General features: G+C 37.9%; 2 protein-coding genes across 2 annotated transcripts in view; one reads left to right on the top strand and one right to left on the bottom strand.

Annotated features, from left to right (window-relative positions):
* The window catches only part of LOC128657376 (zinc finger protein 547-like), a 243522-nt gene extending 229382 nt beyond the window's left edge, over positions 1-14140 (bottom strand). The window contains exons 1-4 of the mRNA XM_053711704.1: positions 14044-14140; positions 11098-11263; positions 8267-8393; positions 6826-6909 (exon numbers count right to left, since the gene is read on the bottom strand). Coding sequence (XP_053567679.1) covers positions 6826-6909; positions 8267-8393; positions 11098-11112 — 226 coding nt within the window. The 5' untranslated portion in view covers positions 11113-11263; positions 14044-14140. The remainder of the gene's footprint in view (positions 1-6825; positions 6910-8266; positions 8394-11097; positions 11264-14043) is intronic.
* Positions 14141-14321: 181 nt separating this feature from the next.
* The window catches only part of LOC128657375 (gastrula zinc finger protein XlCGF17.1), a 103808-nt gene continuing 102974 nt past the window's right edge, over positions 14322-15155 (top strand). The window contains exon 1 of the mRNA XM_053711703.1: positions 14322-14457. The gene's annotated coding sequence lies outside the window, so the exon portion shown is untranslated. The remainder of the gene's footprint in view (positions 14458-15155) is intronic.

The following is a 15155-nucleotide window of genomic DNA, read 5'->3' as shown; positions in this document are numbered from 1 at the left end:
GTGTGTGTGTGTGTATCTGCATGTATAAGTGTAAGCTATGTAGTGTGTGTGTGTGTATCTGAATGTATAAGTGTATTACATGTAGTGTGTGTGTGTGTATAAGTGTATTATATGTAGTATGTGTGTGTATCTGCATGTATAAAAGTGTATTATATGTAGTGTGTGTGTATCTGCATGTATAAGTGTATGCCATGTAGGGTATGTGTGTATCTGCATGTATAAGTGTAAGCTATGTAGTGTGTGTGTGTGTGTATGTGTATCTGAATGTATAAGTGTATTACATGTAGTGTATGTGCGTGTGCGTATATGCATGTATAAGTGTATTATATGTAGTGTGTGTGTATCTGTATGTATAATTGTATGCTATGTAGTGTGTGTGTGTATCTGCATGCATAAGTGTATGCCATGTAGGGTGTGTGTGTATCTGAATGTATAAGTGTATTACATGTAGTGTGTGTGTGTGTGTATATGCATGTATAAGTGTATTATATGTAGTGTGTGTGTGTATCTGCACGTATAAGTGTATTATATGTAGTGTGTGTGTATCTGCATGTATAAGTATATGCTATGTAGTGTGTGTGTGTGTGTGTGTATCTGAATGTATAAGTGTATTACATGTAGTGTGTGTGTGTGTATCTGCATGTATACGTGTATGATATGTAGTGTGTGCGTATCTGCATGTTTAAGTGTATGCTATGTAGTGTGTGTGTGTGTGTGTGTATCTGCATGTATAAGTGTAAGCTATGTAGTGTGTGTGTGTGTGTGTATCTGAATGTATAAGTGTATTACATGTAGTGTGTGTGTGTGTGTGTGTGTGTGTGTATGCATGTATAAGTGTATTATATGTAGTATGTGTGTGTATCTGCATGTATAAAAGTGTATTATATGTAGTGTGTGTGTGTATCTGCATGTATAAGTGTATGCCATGTAGGGTATGTGTGTATCTGTATGTATAAGTGTAAGCTATGTAGTGTGTGTGTGTGTGTGTGTGTGTGTGTGTGTATCTGAATGTATAAGTGTATTACATGTAGTGTATGTGCGTGTGCGTATATGCATGTATAAGTGTATTATATGTAGTGTGTGTGTATCTGTATGTATAATTGTATGCTATGTAGTGTGTGTGTGTGTGTGTGTATCTGCATGCATAAGTGTATGCCATGTAGCGTGTGTGTGTGTGTGTATCTGAATGTATAAGTGTATTACATGTAGTGTGTGTGTGTGTGTATATGCATGTATAAGTGTATTATATGTAGTGTGTGTGTGTATCTGCGCGTATAAGTGTATTATATGTAGTGTGTGTGTATCTGCATGTATAAGTATATGCTATGTAGTGTGTGTGTGTGTGTATCTGAATGTATAAGTGTATTACATGTAGTGTGTGTGTGTGTATTTGCATGTATAAGTGTATTATATGTAGTGTGTGTGTGTGTGTGTGTATCTGCATGTATAAGTGTATTATATGTAGTGTGTGTGTGTGTGTGTGTGTGTGTGTGTGTGTGTGTGTATCTGCATGTATAAGTATATGCTATGTAGTGTGTGTGTGTGTATCTATCTACATGTATAAGTTTATACTATGTAGTGTCTATGTGAAGAACATTGGAATGGAAAATATGCGCAAGTTCCGTAACACAATTTGTTTTTTGCTCTTAAGGTCTAAAGCAATGTCGGGTTATTGCACATGAAGAATTACAAATCTCAAAGCGTGTTCTTGAAATGTTATTAAGATTTTTTAATATTTGATAACTAATATTATAAATGAGGTGATAACAGCCAGAATAAATACTATATTGATAGCTTTCTTTCTATTTGCCCCATGTGCTCACTGCAACAACCTATTGCAGAGATCACAGGCATGGAACAAGTACTATTGTTTTTTTGCGTTGCCAGGTGGTTTTTGTGTTAAAAAAATTCTAATTTCTCATCTATCTATCTATCTATCTATCTATATATATATATATCTACACACACACATATACATACATACACACAGTATATATATTCTTATAACATAAGAAAGACAGAACAGTTACCATAACACGTAAAACTGTTAAAGAAGGAGCAAGGCTGCACTCATAGTAAACTGTGCTTTATTACTAAAAAGGAAGCAAACTAGGAGCAAGAGTGGGAGTCCATCCCCCGCCCAATAGCCTAAAATGCAAACACACACAATTGTTAAAAATACATAAATGAAATATCCAGCACAGACTATTGAGCTACGATCGTAACCTAATAAAGATATAAGTGATAATCAGATAACACAACCCCACAAGCTAGCAGAAGGACATGCCGGCCGGAAAAAGCTGCAGTTACTGAGCATGCACAGTACGGATAGATAAGGCCAGAAAAGTACAAAGTCCTGAAAGAGCCTTTAAGAGTGACTGGACCGGGCACTCAAGTGTCCTTCGACACGCTCCCGTATCAAAGCAGACTCCTGATAGTCCTGGAGTATCCAGGTTTCGGACCAAGAAAAGCCAAAACAATTCACATCAAAGTCCGTATGTGCAGATCGCAATAATTAGGTATAATACTGATAATGCAGTGGACCGAGGGAAAGGGGTGCAAGACTAAAGAAAGCAGTACCTGACCTCTGAAGACATTGTCCACTATATGGGTAAATGTTCAATACACCTCTTCTTAAATACGGTGCTCCAATGCTGGATAGGCCGGTGTCTTCACTTGCCTGTTTAAATTTCCCACCTTGTGAATGCCAGAAAGCAGCTCATCAGCTGTGCAAGACGTAGCGACTACGTCATTCAATTTCAAAGCATGACGCGTTTCTCCCCTCCCACAAGAGTTGGATCCGGGGCCTCATCAGATGTCAATGCAGCCTTGGTCCTTCTTTAACAGTTTTACGTATTATGATAACTGTTCTATATTTCTTATGTTATAAGTATCTATTTTGGGACTGCTTGCACCATAGATAGCGCATTAGATGTTTACAGGTGCACCTTTTTTATTCCCTTTTTTGTACAGTATATTATATATAAATATTTAATTAGAAAAAGAAAAACACAGTAAACCCTGTCCAGCACAGCACATAAAGTCTCAATCAGATATAAATTCCCTGGGGCTGTGGACCACTCAAAGCCACACACATAACACAGTTGTCAAGGTGCAACAAAGTAATTTATTCACTAAATGTGAAGCAAGAAATGCAATACATGAAACAAAACAAAAAATGATACAATTCATTTACTGTATATATCACACAAGTTCACTCATTACCACATAAACACACACAAGAGCTCTTATTCATTAGCCAAAATATAGCAGTGCGTCCACTGATTAAGGTTAATACATCATATGCTTCTGATGCAGTATGTAAGCTGTAAAGTTAGTAGCATAATAGCGTGATAGCTTAGTGTTCAAGCTGCATATTAAGAAGACCAAAAGAGCCAATGTCCTCCTGTGTTGCGTGTTATAATGGATCTGAAGTCAGAGCAGTTCACAGTGGTATAGAGCGTATAGAGTTAGTAAAGAGTACACTGTCGGGGCCTTTCAGTGTCAAAGTCCTTTTGAATAATCCCCACCACTCGCTCTAGTATGGAGCGAGCTGAACCAATGCCAAAGGGGTCGAGTGAGTCACTCTGCAAGGATAAACACTGGTCTGGTTACTCTCAGCTCTTACGTTGTTTCACAGGAAGCGTTAACATCCAATGCTATGCATATTACCTGTGTCCAGAAGCAGTCCTGAAATTGTTTTCACCCCCGTGTAAACTTACTCAACCAGAAGTATAACCACCGCTCTCAATCCAGTAAACGATCCATTAATGAGGTATTGCCATTCGAACGCTGTAATCCAAACACAGCGTGGGAATCGGCGGCATGCACAACAGTTGATTCGGCGTGCCTATGTACTGCTATCCCTTTAATTTTGCGGAACCTCCTTTAACATCCGGTATAAAAACCCATCTTTCAGTCAAATAATTGCTTGGTATTGATCTTTCCAGAGACTCTTCCTGAGCCAGTACAATTCGTACTACAGACTCTCTCACATCCTAGCGAACCTATCGCACTATCTGTAAGCAACTCCTTCATTCCTGATCAGTACCTCTCCGCTGATCCAGTTCAAGCACTTCAGCTGGCTCACCCTGCAGCTCTGGAACTCCTGTTTCCGGTGACGTCACACGCCGGCTTCTACCTCGCTGCTCCCTCAGCTCACAGCTGCTACGTGCATCCAGACAGAGAACCAATTCCTAACATCATCCGCCCTTACAGCAAAGATGAGGTGCAGCCTCAGAAGGTATGCAGTATCATCAAATCTAATGCTAACCTTTCCTTAGCTGAACTTCTCCTGCTTAAACTTTTATTGTCGTTACAAGGCTGTCTAGACATTAAGTAAGCTAGCTTATACTCTTGCAACCGTCAATGCTTTAGCAGTTTGCACTTCTTACCTTTGATATTTTAAGTTAAAGGGACACTCAATCAAAATTAAACTTTCATTATTCAGGTAGAGCATGCCATTTTAAACAACTTTCCAATTTACTTCCATTAACAAAATGTGCAAAGTCTTTTTATATTTAAACTTTTTGAGTCACCAGCTCCTACTGAGCATGTGCAAGAATAATTGTGTATGCATTTGTGAATGGCTGATGGCTGTCACATGGTACGTGTATGCATTTGTGATTGGCTGATGGCTGTCACATGGTACAGGGGGAGTGGAAAAAGACATAACTTAATATTAAAAAAAAAAAAAAAAAAAATCTACTACTCATTTGAAGTTCAGACTAAGTGCTATTGCATTGTCTTGATATCTTGCATTTGTCGATTATGCAAATCTACTGTGTTGACTGGTCCTTTAAATACTTATTGTGTTAACACTTACTTGGTTACATAAGTAGGTTGTTCTGCTGCATGTATTAGTGAATCTATCACAGGTGGCAGCTATAGAGCAATACAACTTATACCAACCATCAACTAAATTGCTCCATGATTAATGGGGGTTTTACATTACTCTTATGAGTAGTTGATGTTACATCCCACTAGTCTCTCCGCTACATTACCAGTTATATATCATTCCAACTCAGCAGTTGTGGTTCATAATTGTAGCCTATGCTTATGTTACAGACTTTCAACTAGGCCTCACACCCTCTCACCTCCCTGATTCCTCCAAACAATTCTCCTCACACCTCCCAACTACTGCTGAAAATCCATATTAAAGTGAAAGTCAATCCACACGACTCCAAGCCGGATTTCCCGCATAGCTATTGGCTAAGAGGTGGAAACATCACCTCTTAGCAAAACAGTGTTCTGACGTGGGCTGCCTGAACTGCATTTTATTTGTTGCTGCTGGTCAATCCTAGCATTTCACAAACGATAGAATTGACTTTCACTTTAAGTACTGGCAGCTAGTCTGCCAGTATGTAGTTAGGGCAGATTTTAGTTTTTTATCTATCCCCATTTTCTGTAGTGTAGTGATCCCTGCCCACCCTCACCACCTCCCTCCTAAACCTTATTTCCATTTTTTCTGTATTTATTTTGCAGTGGCCATCTCCATCCCTTCTACCACCCACGATCATCATAGTTTAGTGTAGGAGTTTACCCCATCCCTCCCACCACCCACAATTACTATAGCTCAGTGTTGTGGCCTGCCCCATCAATCACACCACCCAGGATTACCATAGTTTAGTGAAGGAGCCTACCCTATCCCTCCCACAAGCCACGGTCCCCATAGCTTAGTGTAGGAATTCACCCCATATCTCCCACTACCCACAATTACTATAGCTTAGTGTAGGGGTCTGCCCCATCCCTCACATCACCCACAATCACAGCACCATTAATGCATACCCCCTCCCTATAAACATTATTTTTACAGATTTCTTTCCTCCCAACTGCAAACCTATGTCCTTAGTGTATTGGCCCACCTTATCCCCCTCCCACCAACCACGATCACAGCCCACCCGCTCCAATCACACCCCTCCACCTACATCAGTATCCAAAACAGGCGCCTGTATCAGATCTGCCTTCACCTAGTAATGGAACACCACCAGTGTATATGAGGGCAGATGCCTTCTGCCCCTCCCCCAAGTTGCTGACAGGGGGACTGCAAATTGTGCCTAAGTGTTGGACGTAGATACAAAGTCAACACAGTCCATTTGGCGCAAGGGCTAATCATTGGATAGAACAGTTTATGATTAGATGATAGAAGAGTTGTTTGCACTACTGATTTTTAGGACTGTTGTGCCAACGTTATACAATGAAGTGCCCCAGAAGGCCCCTGGTTAAGCCCTATAACCACATCAGACCTTAACCTTGCAACTGCTCTGCTAGCCCATACTCACATGCATTTTCAATGCAAAGTCCCTAACATCCCAGATCCAAAAAAATAAATCAGTTCATGGCCCTGCAAATCCTTCATACCCATGCGCTGTCAACCCAACACATACCCCTCGTCCTGTGATTACTTTGTCAGATTCAATAAATGGCTTTGTCACAAGGCCTCAGATCTGACCCCTCATGCTGCAACTTCATACTTTATATTATTATAGCAAACGTGTTTTGTTATGCATTTATTCTAGTCTTAACACTTAACTTCGGATCCCCAAGCACGTTACGTTTTTCATGCTTGAGAGTAACACATAACTCAATATTTGTAATATAAGCGATGATAGCACACCCTGCAGTATCCATTGAAAGATTAGGGCATGCTAAAAAAAAAAAATGTTGTCCACGTTAAGATTCTCTGGTAAATCTTTTTCACCATTCACTTATAGTAATAGATTGTATGATATTCTTAGCGCAGAGCAGCGATATGAAAAACGTGCCCTGTGCTATCAATAGCGCTCCACTTGGAAATGAGCCCATAGTTAGTAATTCATTACTCACCTTCGGTAATTAGAAAATTGCCCACATACGGCTCCTCTCGGTTCTCAATCTTTGTAACAAGTAAAGGTTTCTCAGGAACATATCCTGTATGGATATAAATCACAGGTTATGTGAGAAACAAACCTCTATATGGTGCCAAAAATAAATGATTACCATTAGCTGGTTACTCAGTAAAAAGAAGATTCACAGGTCCTGCTGTAGAAAATTATTTTAACTTCATCACCAAAAGATTATATTTTTATAGAAGAAAAAAAAAACATTTGCAATTGTAAAGTATATTGTAAGAATTCTTCTAATGAACTCTGACATGCACTGCAGTGTATGTGTCTATAAACCAAGTATAAAATAAATATATTTTTTATAACCTATTTTGATTTTCTTATCCTCAGATTTCTATAACCCCTATTTTAATGTAAGAGAGGGTTGCATTAAAAATACATGAAATCCATATTCTGGCATAGTTACATTTTGTAAAAATAATTAGCATTGTGCTGTGTGTGTTATAAGGGGATAGGGGTCATTTTAACCATCTACCACTGATAGGGACACAAGAGACTTCTCTTCACTGGAACATCCGAGAGAAGAAATATTACACATACTTGAAGATAATAATGTCTCTGTTAGAGCCTCTGCCCCCATATAATATATCCCCTAGTGTATAATGCTGCAGGTTTTATGGATAAATCTATCACAGTGACATCAGACCCTACATTGTTAATATGGGTTATACGTCCCACTGAGTTGTGACAGTAGCCAGATACTGAGCGCCGCTAGAGCCGCTGCTTCCCACACACAGAAATATGACAACTTTGGGTACTCACTATGTGTTATGACATCACGCACATATATGACAGGATCACTATGGGCCAGTAGCACATAGTGTGATGTATAAATGGTGGTGGGACCTCAGCTGGATAACCAAGTAGGGAGAAGTGCAAGGGAAGGGTACACATGGCTGTATTTCTCATGAATGATTTTATTAAAGGGACATGTCACCCAACTTTTTTTATGTTTCAGATATACAATTTTAAACAACTCCAGTTTACTTATTAACCTAATTTGCTTAATTCTCTTGGTATCCTTTGTTGAAGGGACAGTTATGCACTACTGTGAGCTAGCTGAAAGCCAATGACAGAAGGCATATATGTGCGTGCAGCCATCAATCAACAGCTTCTGAGGATACCTAGGTATACTTTTCAACAAAGGATACAAATAGAATAAAACAATTAGATAATACAAATAAATATTAAAAGTTAATTAAAATTGCATGCTCTCTGAATAATTAAAGAAAAAAAATTGGGTTTCATGTCCCTTTAAATTAACAAATGACTAATAACCAACACAAAGATGTTATACCTGTTTAGCACAAGCCCATATTATGTGTCACTTATTTGTGTTTTCCTCTTTGTCCCGTTCCCTGTAGAGTTATATAAATTATTACCTAGAGACCGGAGGGTCTGGTAATTCTCCATCATCACATCCTTATAAAGCTCTTTTTGTTCTTCAGTTAAACGGTCCCACTCCTCCTCTGAGAAATAAACTGCAACTTCATCAAACTCCATTTGTTCCTTAAAATTTAAAAAAAAAAAAAAAAAATCAAAACCATAAAAACAGGATTTAAATCAAAGTATAAACCACACAGAGCAAACTGACTGAGACAATAACCATGAACAAACCAAGAGCTCGGCCAGTGACTATGAACAGCCAATATGGAGCTAGATTACAAGTGGCATGCTATTTATTGCTCTCTCTCTCATGCCTTAACTCGGGTTAAAAGTAAGCGTTTTGAGCCCGCCGGGTAGCACGGGTATTTCAAGTTGAGCGTAAAAAGTTTTCACACTAAGCAGGGAATATGAATAGACCGGTCCGGTCGCCAATGGCGACCTAAATTTCTTGCGGGCAAGTAAAATTTTTAAAGAAAATCCAAAAAGAGGAACAGCACCACAATGATAATGCTATAAAGTTACTTTATTGGGACATCAGTAAACACAGCACAACGTTTCGGTCCTAATAGACCTTAATCATGGTAAAATTTTTAAGTTACCAGCCCGAGCGGCGACCTGACATTTTAAGTGGGATATAAGAAGCAATAATAAAAAATGTCAAATTGCCTTTCACATATGCGCACACACGGGAAAGGAGGGTAGAAAGGGGAGGTTCTTTCTGTCAAATGCATTCAAAGACCTCCCCTTATCTCCATGGCTCTTGGTCTCTTCCTTGTCAGTTGCTACTTCCCACCCCTAAAGTTATCTGCGCGGGAAGACATCCTGCTAGAGCGGTGAGTGTTTTTTCTCTGTGTATGAATGAAGTATGGGTTAAAGTGGCTATATAGTTATGGTAGGCAGCTTGCTCACGTACATTACACTGACGTACTCCAGGGTCCTCTGCAGTACTTCAGCACAATGTACAAGATCAAGCTTTTCTGAATGCTATTAATGCTCCAAAAACTGACTTTACCAATTAGTAGAGAACATACCATCTCCATGCACCCAGTCAACTCTGCTAGTGCAGCACTGACAGTCGCGCTAGTAGTTGAAAGGAAGCTGGGAAGAAAGGGGGGAAAAAAAGTATTTTTAAAATGCTCGTTATGTCACTGTTCATTGTCCAGCTAAATGCAGTACCGCTCACAACGCTATAGGGTGAAGGGTGGCAGCATTAAATATATTTAGTCAATCATAACCCCCCACATATGCTGAAGTAAAAAAAAAGCTCAATTATATATTTTTTTCCTTAGGGGGAAAAATCAAGACGTACATACAGTATTACAAAGATAATATCCCTGTTTTTTTATACCTAGTGATAGAAAAATATTTTCTAAAGTTAAAGCCTTTTTATTAAGTCCCAAATATTAAGCAGCTTGCAGGGCATTCAAATTGGGACCTCTGTTTGCAATGCATTGGGGGATTACAATAACACTATTTATATTGCCTTTTTACATAAGATATATACACACTACATGCAGATACGCACGGGCGACTAAAGTTTCTTGCGGGCTGGTAAGTTTTGTCATTTACTCGCCCAGTGGGCGAGGGGAGTTTTTGGGTATTCATAGGCCCTGCTAAGCCGATGGGCACAAAAAGCCGAACTTTGAATATCGCGACCGTGTTAACGGATTCTCCCATAGACTCCAATGGAGCACGAAAAGTGGGGGGAAAAAACTAACGCCCTTACTTGCACACAAACCTGATGACATTTCAAAAAGTGTGATAACCTGGTTTGAAATATGAATATTTCACATACCAATGTTCATCACATAGAAGAATATGTTCTATTTATTCATAAACACACACACACACAGACATACATATACTGTATAATATATATATATATATATATATATATATATATATATATATATATATATATATATATATATATATATATATATATATATATATATATATATATATGTATAATGCTTTTTGGTACAATATATATCTATACCTATATATCCTATATATATGTATAGATATATATATATACGTATAGGAATATGTATGTGTATGTTTAACATATCCCCCTATGTGTGGAACATTGTAATGTGACATATTTACAGTAAATACATAGCAAATAAATATTATTTTTATAATTGCATAAATTTGATTCTTCACATTTTCAGCTCCTTGACTGCAAAGGGCTCCAATGCACTTTTATATATGTATACATATGTATTTATGCATTTATATGTGTGTATATATGTCTGTAAACACACACACACACACACACACAAATATATATACTGTATATATACACATACATACATATTTAGACATGTGTATGTATGTATGCATGTATCTCTATGTTAAAGCCCTTTGTAGCCCTTTATTTTCTTAACAAATGAGACCTCAGATCTTTGAGCCTTTATAAACTTTTGTTATGCAATTTTTATTTTATAATAATTTTTATTTGAGTGTTATTATGAGTGTAACTGTACTTTTAAAGGTAATTTTGATGTGCTTTCTGCAACTTTTTTGTCGAGCGTAAAAGTTAACCAGAGCTCTGAAATCGTGCTGTCCTGACGTGCGTTAAATTCAATGAGTTTATTTTCAACTTCTAATATGTGTGCTACTTCTGACGTGTGCAAAAAGCCTTGATAAACCCCTTTTCACTTGAGTGCAACAGTTAGCGTGCCACTTGTCAATTAGCCCATGGTTATGGTGCTCACTCCTCTGGGGTTGTGTTGTGTGTGTGTTGTATAAAGAACGCTCAGCACCAAACGTCACACACACAGCAGTAGATAAGAGTAGTGGCAAAATTACTAATCGTCCTCACCTCCCCAGGCAGCATGTAGATCTCTGAGGTTTGGTACTTCTCTGTCCTCTTCTTGCTAGTCACAGGTAAATCAGCCCCAGTACTTTAAGAAATGTTACTGGTCTTTCATTGACGTGTGTGACATGTTACATGTACTCAACCTTGTCATAGTAACGCTGACCTAGAACTAGACAGGAGGATGTAAATGTTCAATATAAATGTACAGATCTGTGTCTACATCATACAAACTTTGCTGACAATGAAACCATTCAAGTTAATTACTACATATTTGGTTAGATACTTAGGCCTCTTCAAAGTGTAGAGATTTATTTTGATGACAATGATAAAATTATGTTACCAATACTATTAGTTTTACTAAAGGTTTTTACACATACACACCTAATCCCCAGTGCATTATATACAGATATAATATTATGGGGTATTTCCCTCTGAGACACACACATCATATCCCCAGTAAATTATACACAGATATATAATATTATGGCGTAATTGCCTTTGAAACACACACCCCATATCCCCAGTACATTATACACAGATATATAACATTATGGGGTATTTCCCTCTAAGACACACACATCATATCCCCAGTAAATTATACACAGACATATAACATTATGGGGTATTTCCCTCTGAGACACACACATCATATCCCCAGTAAATTATACACAGACATATAATATTATGGAGTAATGTCCTTTGAGACACACACCCCATATCACCAACAGTACATTATACAGATATATAATATTATTGGGTATTTCCCTCTGAGACACACACACACACAACATATCCCAGTATGTTATACACAGATACAGGTATATACTATTATAGAGAAGTTTCCTCTGAGACACACACAACATATCCCAGTACATTATACACGGATATATACTATTATGGAGTAATTCCCTCTGACACACACACCCCATATACCCAATACATTGTACACAGATATATAATATTATTGAGTAGTTACCTCAAAGACACACACAACATATCCCCAGTACATTATACAAATATATATAATATTATGGAGTAGTTCCCTCTAAGACACACACATACCATATCCTCAGTACATTATAAACAGATATATAATATTATGGAGTAGATCCATCTGAGACACACACACAGCATATTCCCAGTACATTATACACAGATAAATAATATTATGGAGAAGTTTAATCTAAAACACACACCATATCCCCAATACATTATACACAGGTATATAATATTATGGGGTACTTCCATCTGAGACACACACACACCATATCCCCAGTACATTATACACAGATACATAATATTATTGAGTAGTTACCTCGAAGACACACACAACATATCCCCAGTACATTATACAAATATATATAATATTATGGAGTAATTCCCTCTGACACACACACCATATCCTCAATATATTATACACAGATATATAATATTATGGAGTAGCTCCCTCTCAAACACACATACACCATATCCCCAGTACAATATACACAGATATTTAATAGTATGGAGTAGTTCCCTCTGACAGACACACACAACATATTCCAGTACATTATATATAGGTATATAATATTATTGAGTAGTTGCCTCTGATACGCGCACACACACACCACATCCCCAGTACATTATACACAGATATATAATATATTGAAGCAGTTGCCTCTGACACCCCCCCCCCCCCCATATCCCTAGTACATTATACACAGATATATAATATTATGGAGTAGTTCCCTCTGATACACACACACTATCCCTAGTACATTATACACAGATTTATAATATAATGGAGTAGTTCCCTCTGATACACACACAATATCCCCTGTACATTATACACAGATTTATAATATTATGGAGTAGTTCCCTCTAAGACACACACACATACCATATCCACAGTACATTATAAACAGATACATAATATTATGGAGTAGATCCATCTGAGACACACAGTTGCCTCTGACACCCCCCCCCCCCATATCCCTAGTACATTATACACAGATATATAATATTATGGAGTAGTTCCCTCTGATACACACACACTATCCCTAGTACATTATACACAGATTTATAATATAATGGAGTAGTTCCCTGAGACACACACACTGTATCCCCAGTAGATTATACACAGATATATAATATTATGGGGTAGTTCCCTCTGAGACACACACACACACCATATCCCCAATACATTATACACAGATATATCATGGAGTAGTTCCCTGAGACACACACACTGTATCCCCAGTAGATTATACACAGATATATAATATTATGGGGCAGTTCCCTCTGAGACACACACACACCATATCCTAGTACATTATACACAGATATATAATGTTATGGAGTAGTTCCCTCTGACACACACACACCATATCATCAGTACAACACACATATATATTATTATGGAATAGTTCCCCCTGAGACTAACACACCATATATATATATATATATATATATATATATATATATATATATATATATATATATATATATATATATATATATATATATATAATATGGCATAGTTCCCTCTGAGATACCCCCCCATATCCCCAATACTTTATACACGGGTATACAGTATAATATTATGGAGTAGATCCATCTAACACACACCATATTCCCAGTACATTATACACAGATATATAATATTATGGAGTACAGTAGTTCCCTCTGACACACACACCATATCCCCAGTACATTACACACAGATATTTAATATTATGAAGTAGTTACTTCTGAGACACACACATACCATATCCTCAGTACATTATAACAGATATATTATAGTATGGGGTAGATCCTTCTCGGACACACACACAACATATCCCCAGTACAATATACATAGCTATATAAAATTATGGAGTAGTTCCCTCTCACACAAACACATCATATACCCAGTACATTATATACAGATATGTAACACTACACGAGCGTCTTTCCCAGCGCCTTACATACAGACTAGACTCTGGAGCTATTATTCACAAAATGAAAACGACACTGTTTACAACCAGCTTCGTAAACCCGCCATTTTGATGTGAATTATTAAAGCTAGTTCCACTTCTGCTGCAAGACCGTGAAGTCGCAACAGTCACATGGCTGCAGCGATCAAATGGTACTTAGAGCTACATTTTAGTCTCCTGCCCAACAATTTCCTTCTGCACTATTTGATCTCTCCAGTCATGTGACCGTGGGACATCATGATCACAGGTCTATTAGCTAGATGGGAACTAGCTGCTAGTATTATCTCAACGTGCAACGTGGCAGCTTCTGAAGGGTATCTATGTTAGCATAGACACTTTTGAATTTAGTTATATATCTGTATGTACTGTACGGACTAGGTTGATGTGTGTGTGTACTGGAGAAGATGCGGTATGTATTACTCGGATAACCTCTCTATAATATTATACATCTGTTAATAAGGTACTGGGGAGAGGGCTGTGTGTGTGAAACAGGGAACATCATACTATTAATCATCTTTATATACGGTATTGGGGAGGTGGCTGTGTGTGTGGGTAGAGGGTGGCTCTCTATATTAAATATCTGTTTATAAGGTCCCAGACAAAGAGTGTGTGCGAGATATTAGGGAATCTGTCTATAAAGTACTGGGGAGGGGGCTGCGTGTGAGACAGGGAGCCTCTCTATAATATTTATCTGTATATAAGGTTCTGGGCAGGGGCTGTGTGTTTGTGTGAGGCAGAGGGAAACTGTCTATATTATATATCAGTTTGAGACAGAGGAAACCTCTATAATATTATATATCTGTAAGGTACTGCGGAGGGGTGTGATCTGTGTGTCTCAGAGGCAGCCTCTATAATATTATATACCTTATATAAGGTGTTGGGAGGGAAGGTAGGTGTGTGTGGAAGAGGGAACCTCTATAATATTGTCTATCCGTATATGAGGTACTGGGGAGGGGACCTTTTCTATAATATTATAAATCTCGTCTGTATAAGGTACTGAGAGGATGGCAGTCTAATATTATATCTTGGCCTTCCCTGGAAATACTTACCAGTAAAGAATCCCTCCCCGTAGGGGCGTGGACAGAACTACCACTCCCCTGATTTACC

Source organism: Bombina bombina, chromosome 4, assembly GCF_027579735.1.
Source record: "Bombina bombina isolate aBomBom1 chromosome 4, aBomBom1.pri, whole genome shotgun sequence".
Taxonomy (NCBI): domain Eukaryota; kingdom Metazoa; phylum Chordata; class Amphibia; order Anura; family Bombinatoridae; genus Bombina; species Bombina bombina.
The sequence above is the reverse complement of the archived record's forward strand: the minus strand, read 5'-3'. Positions and strand labels throughout refer to the sequence as shown.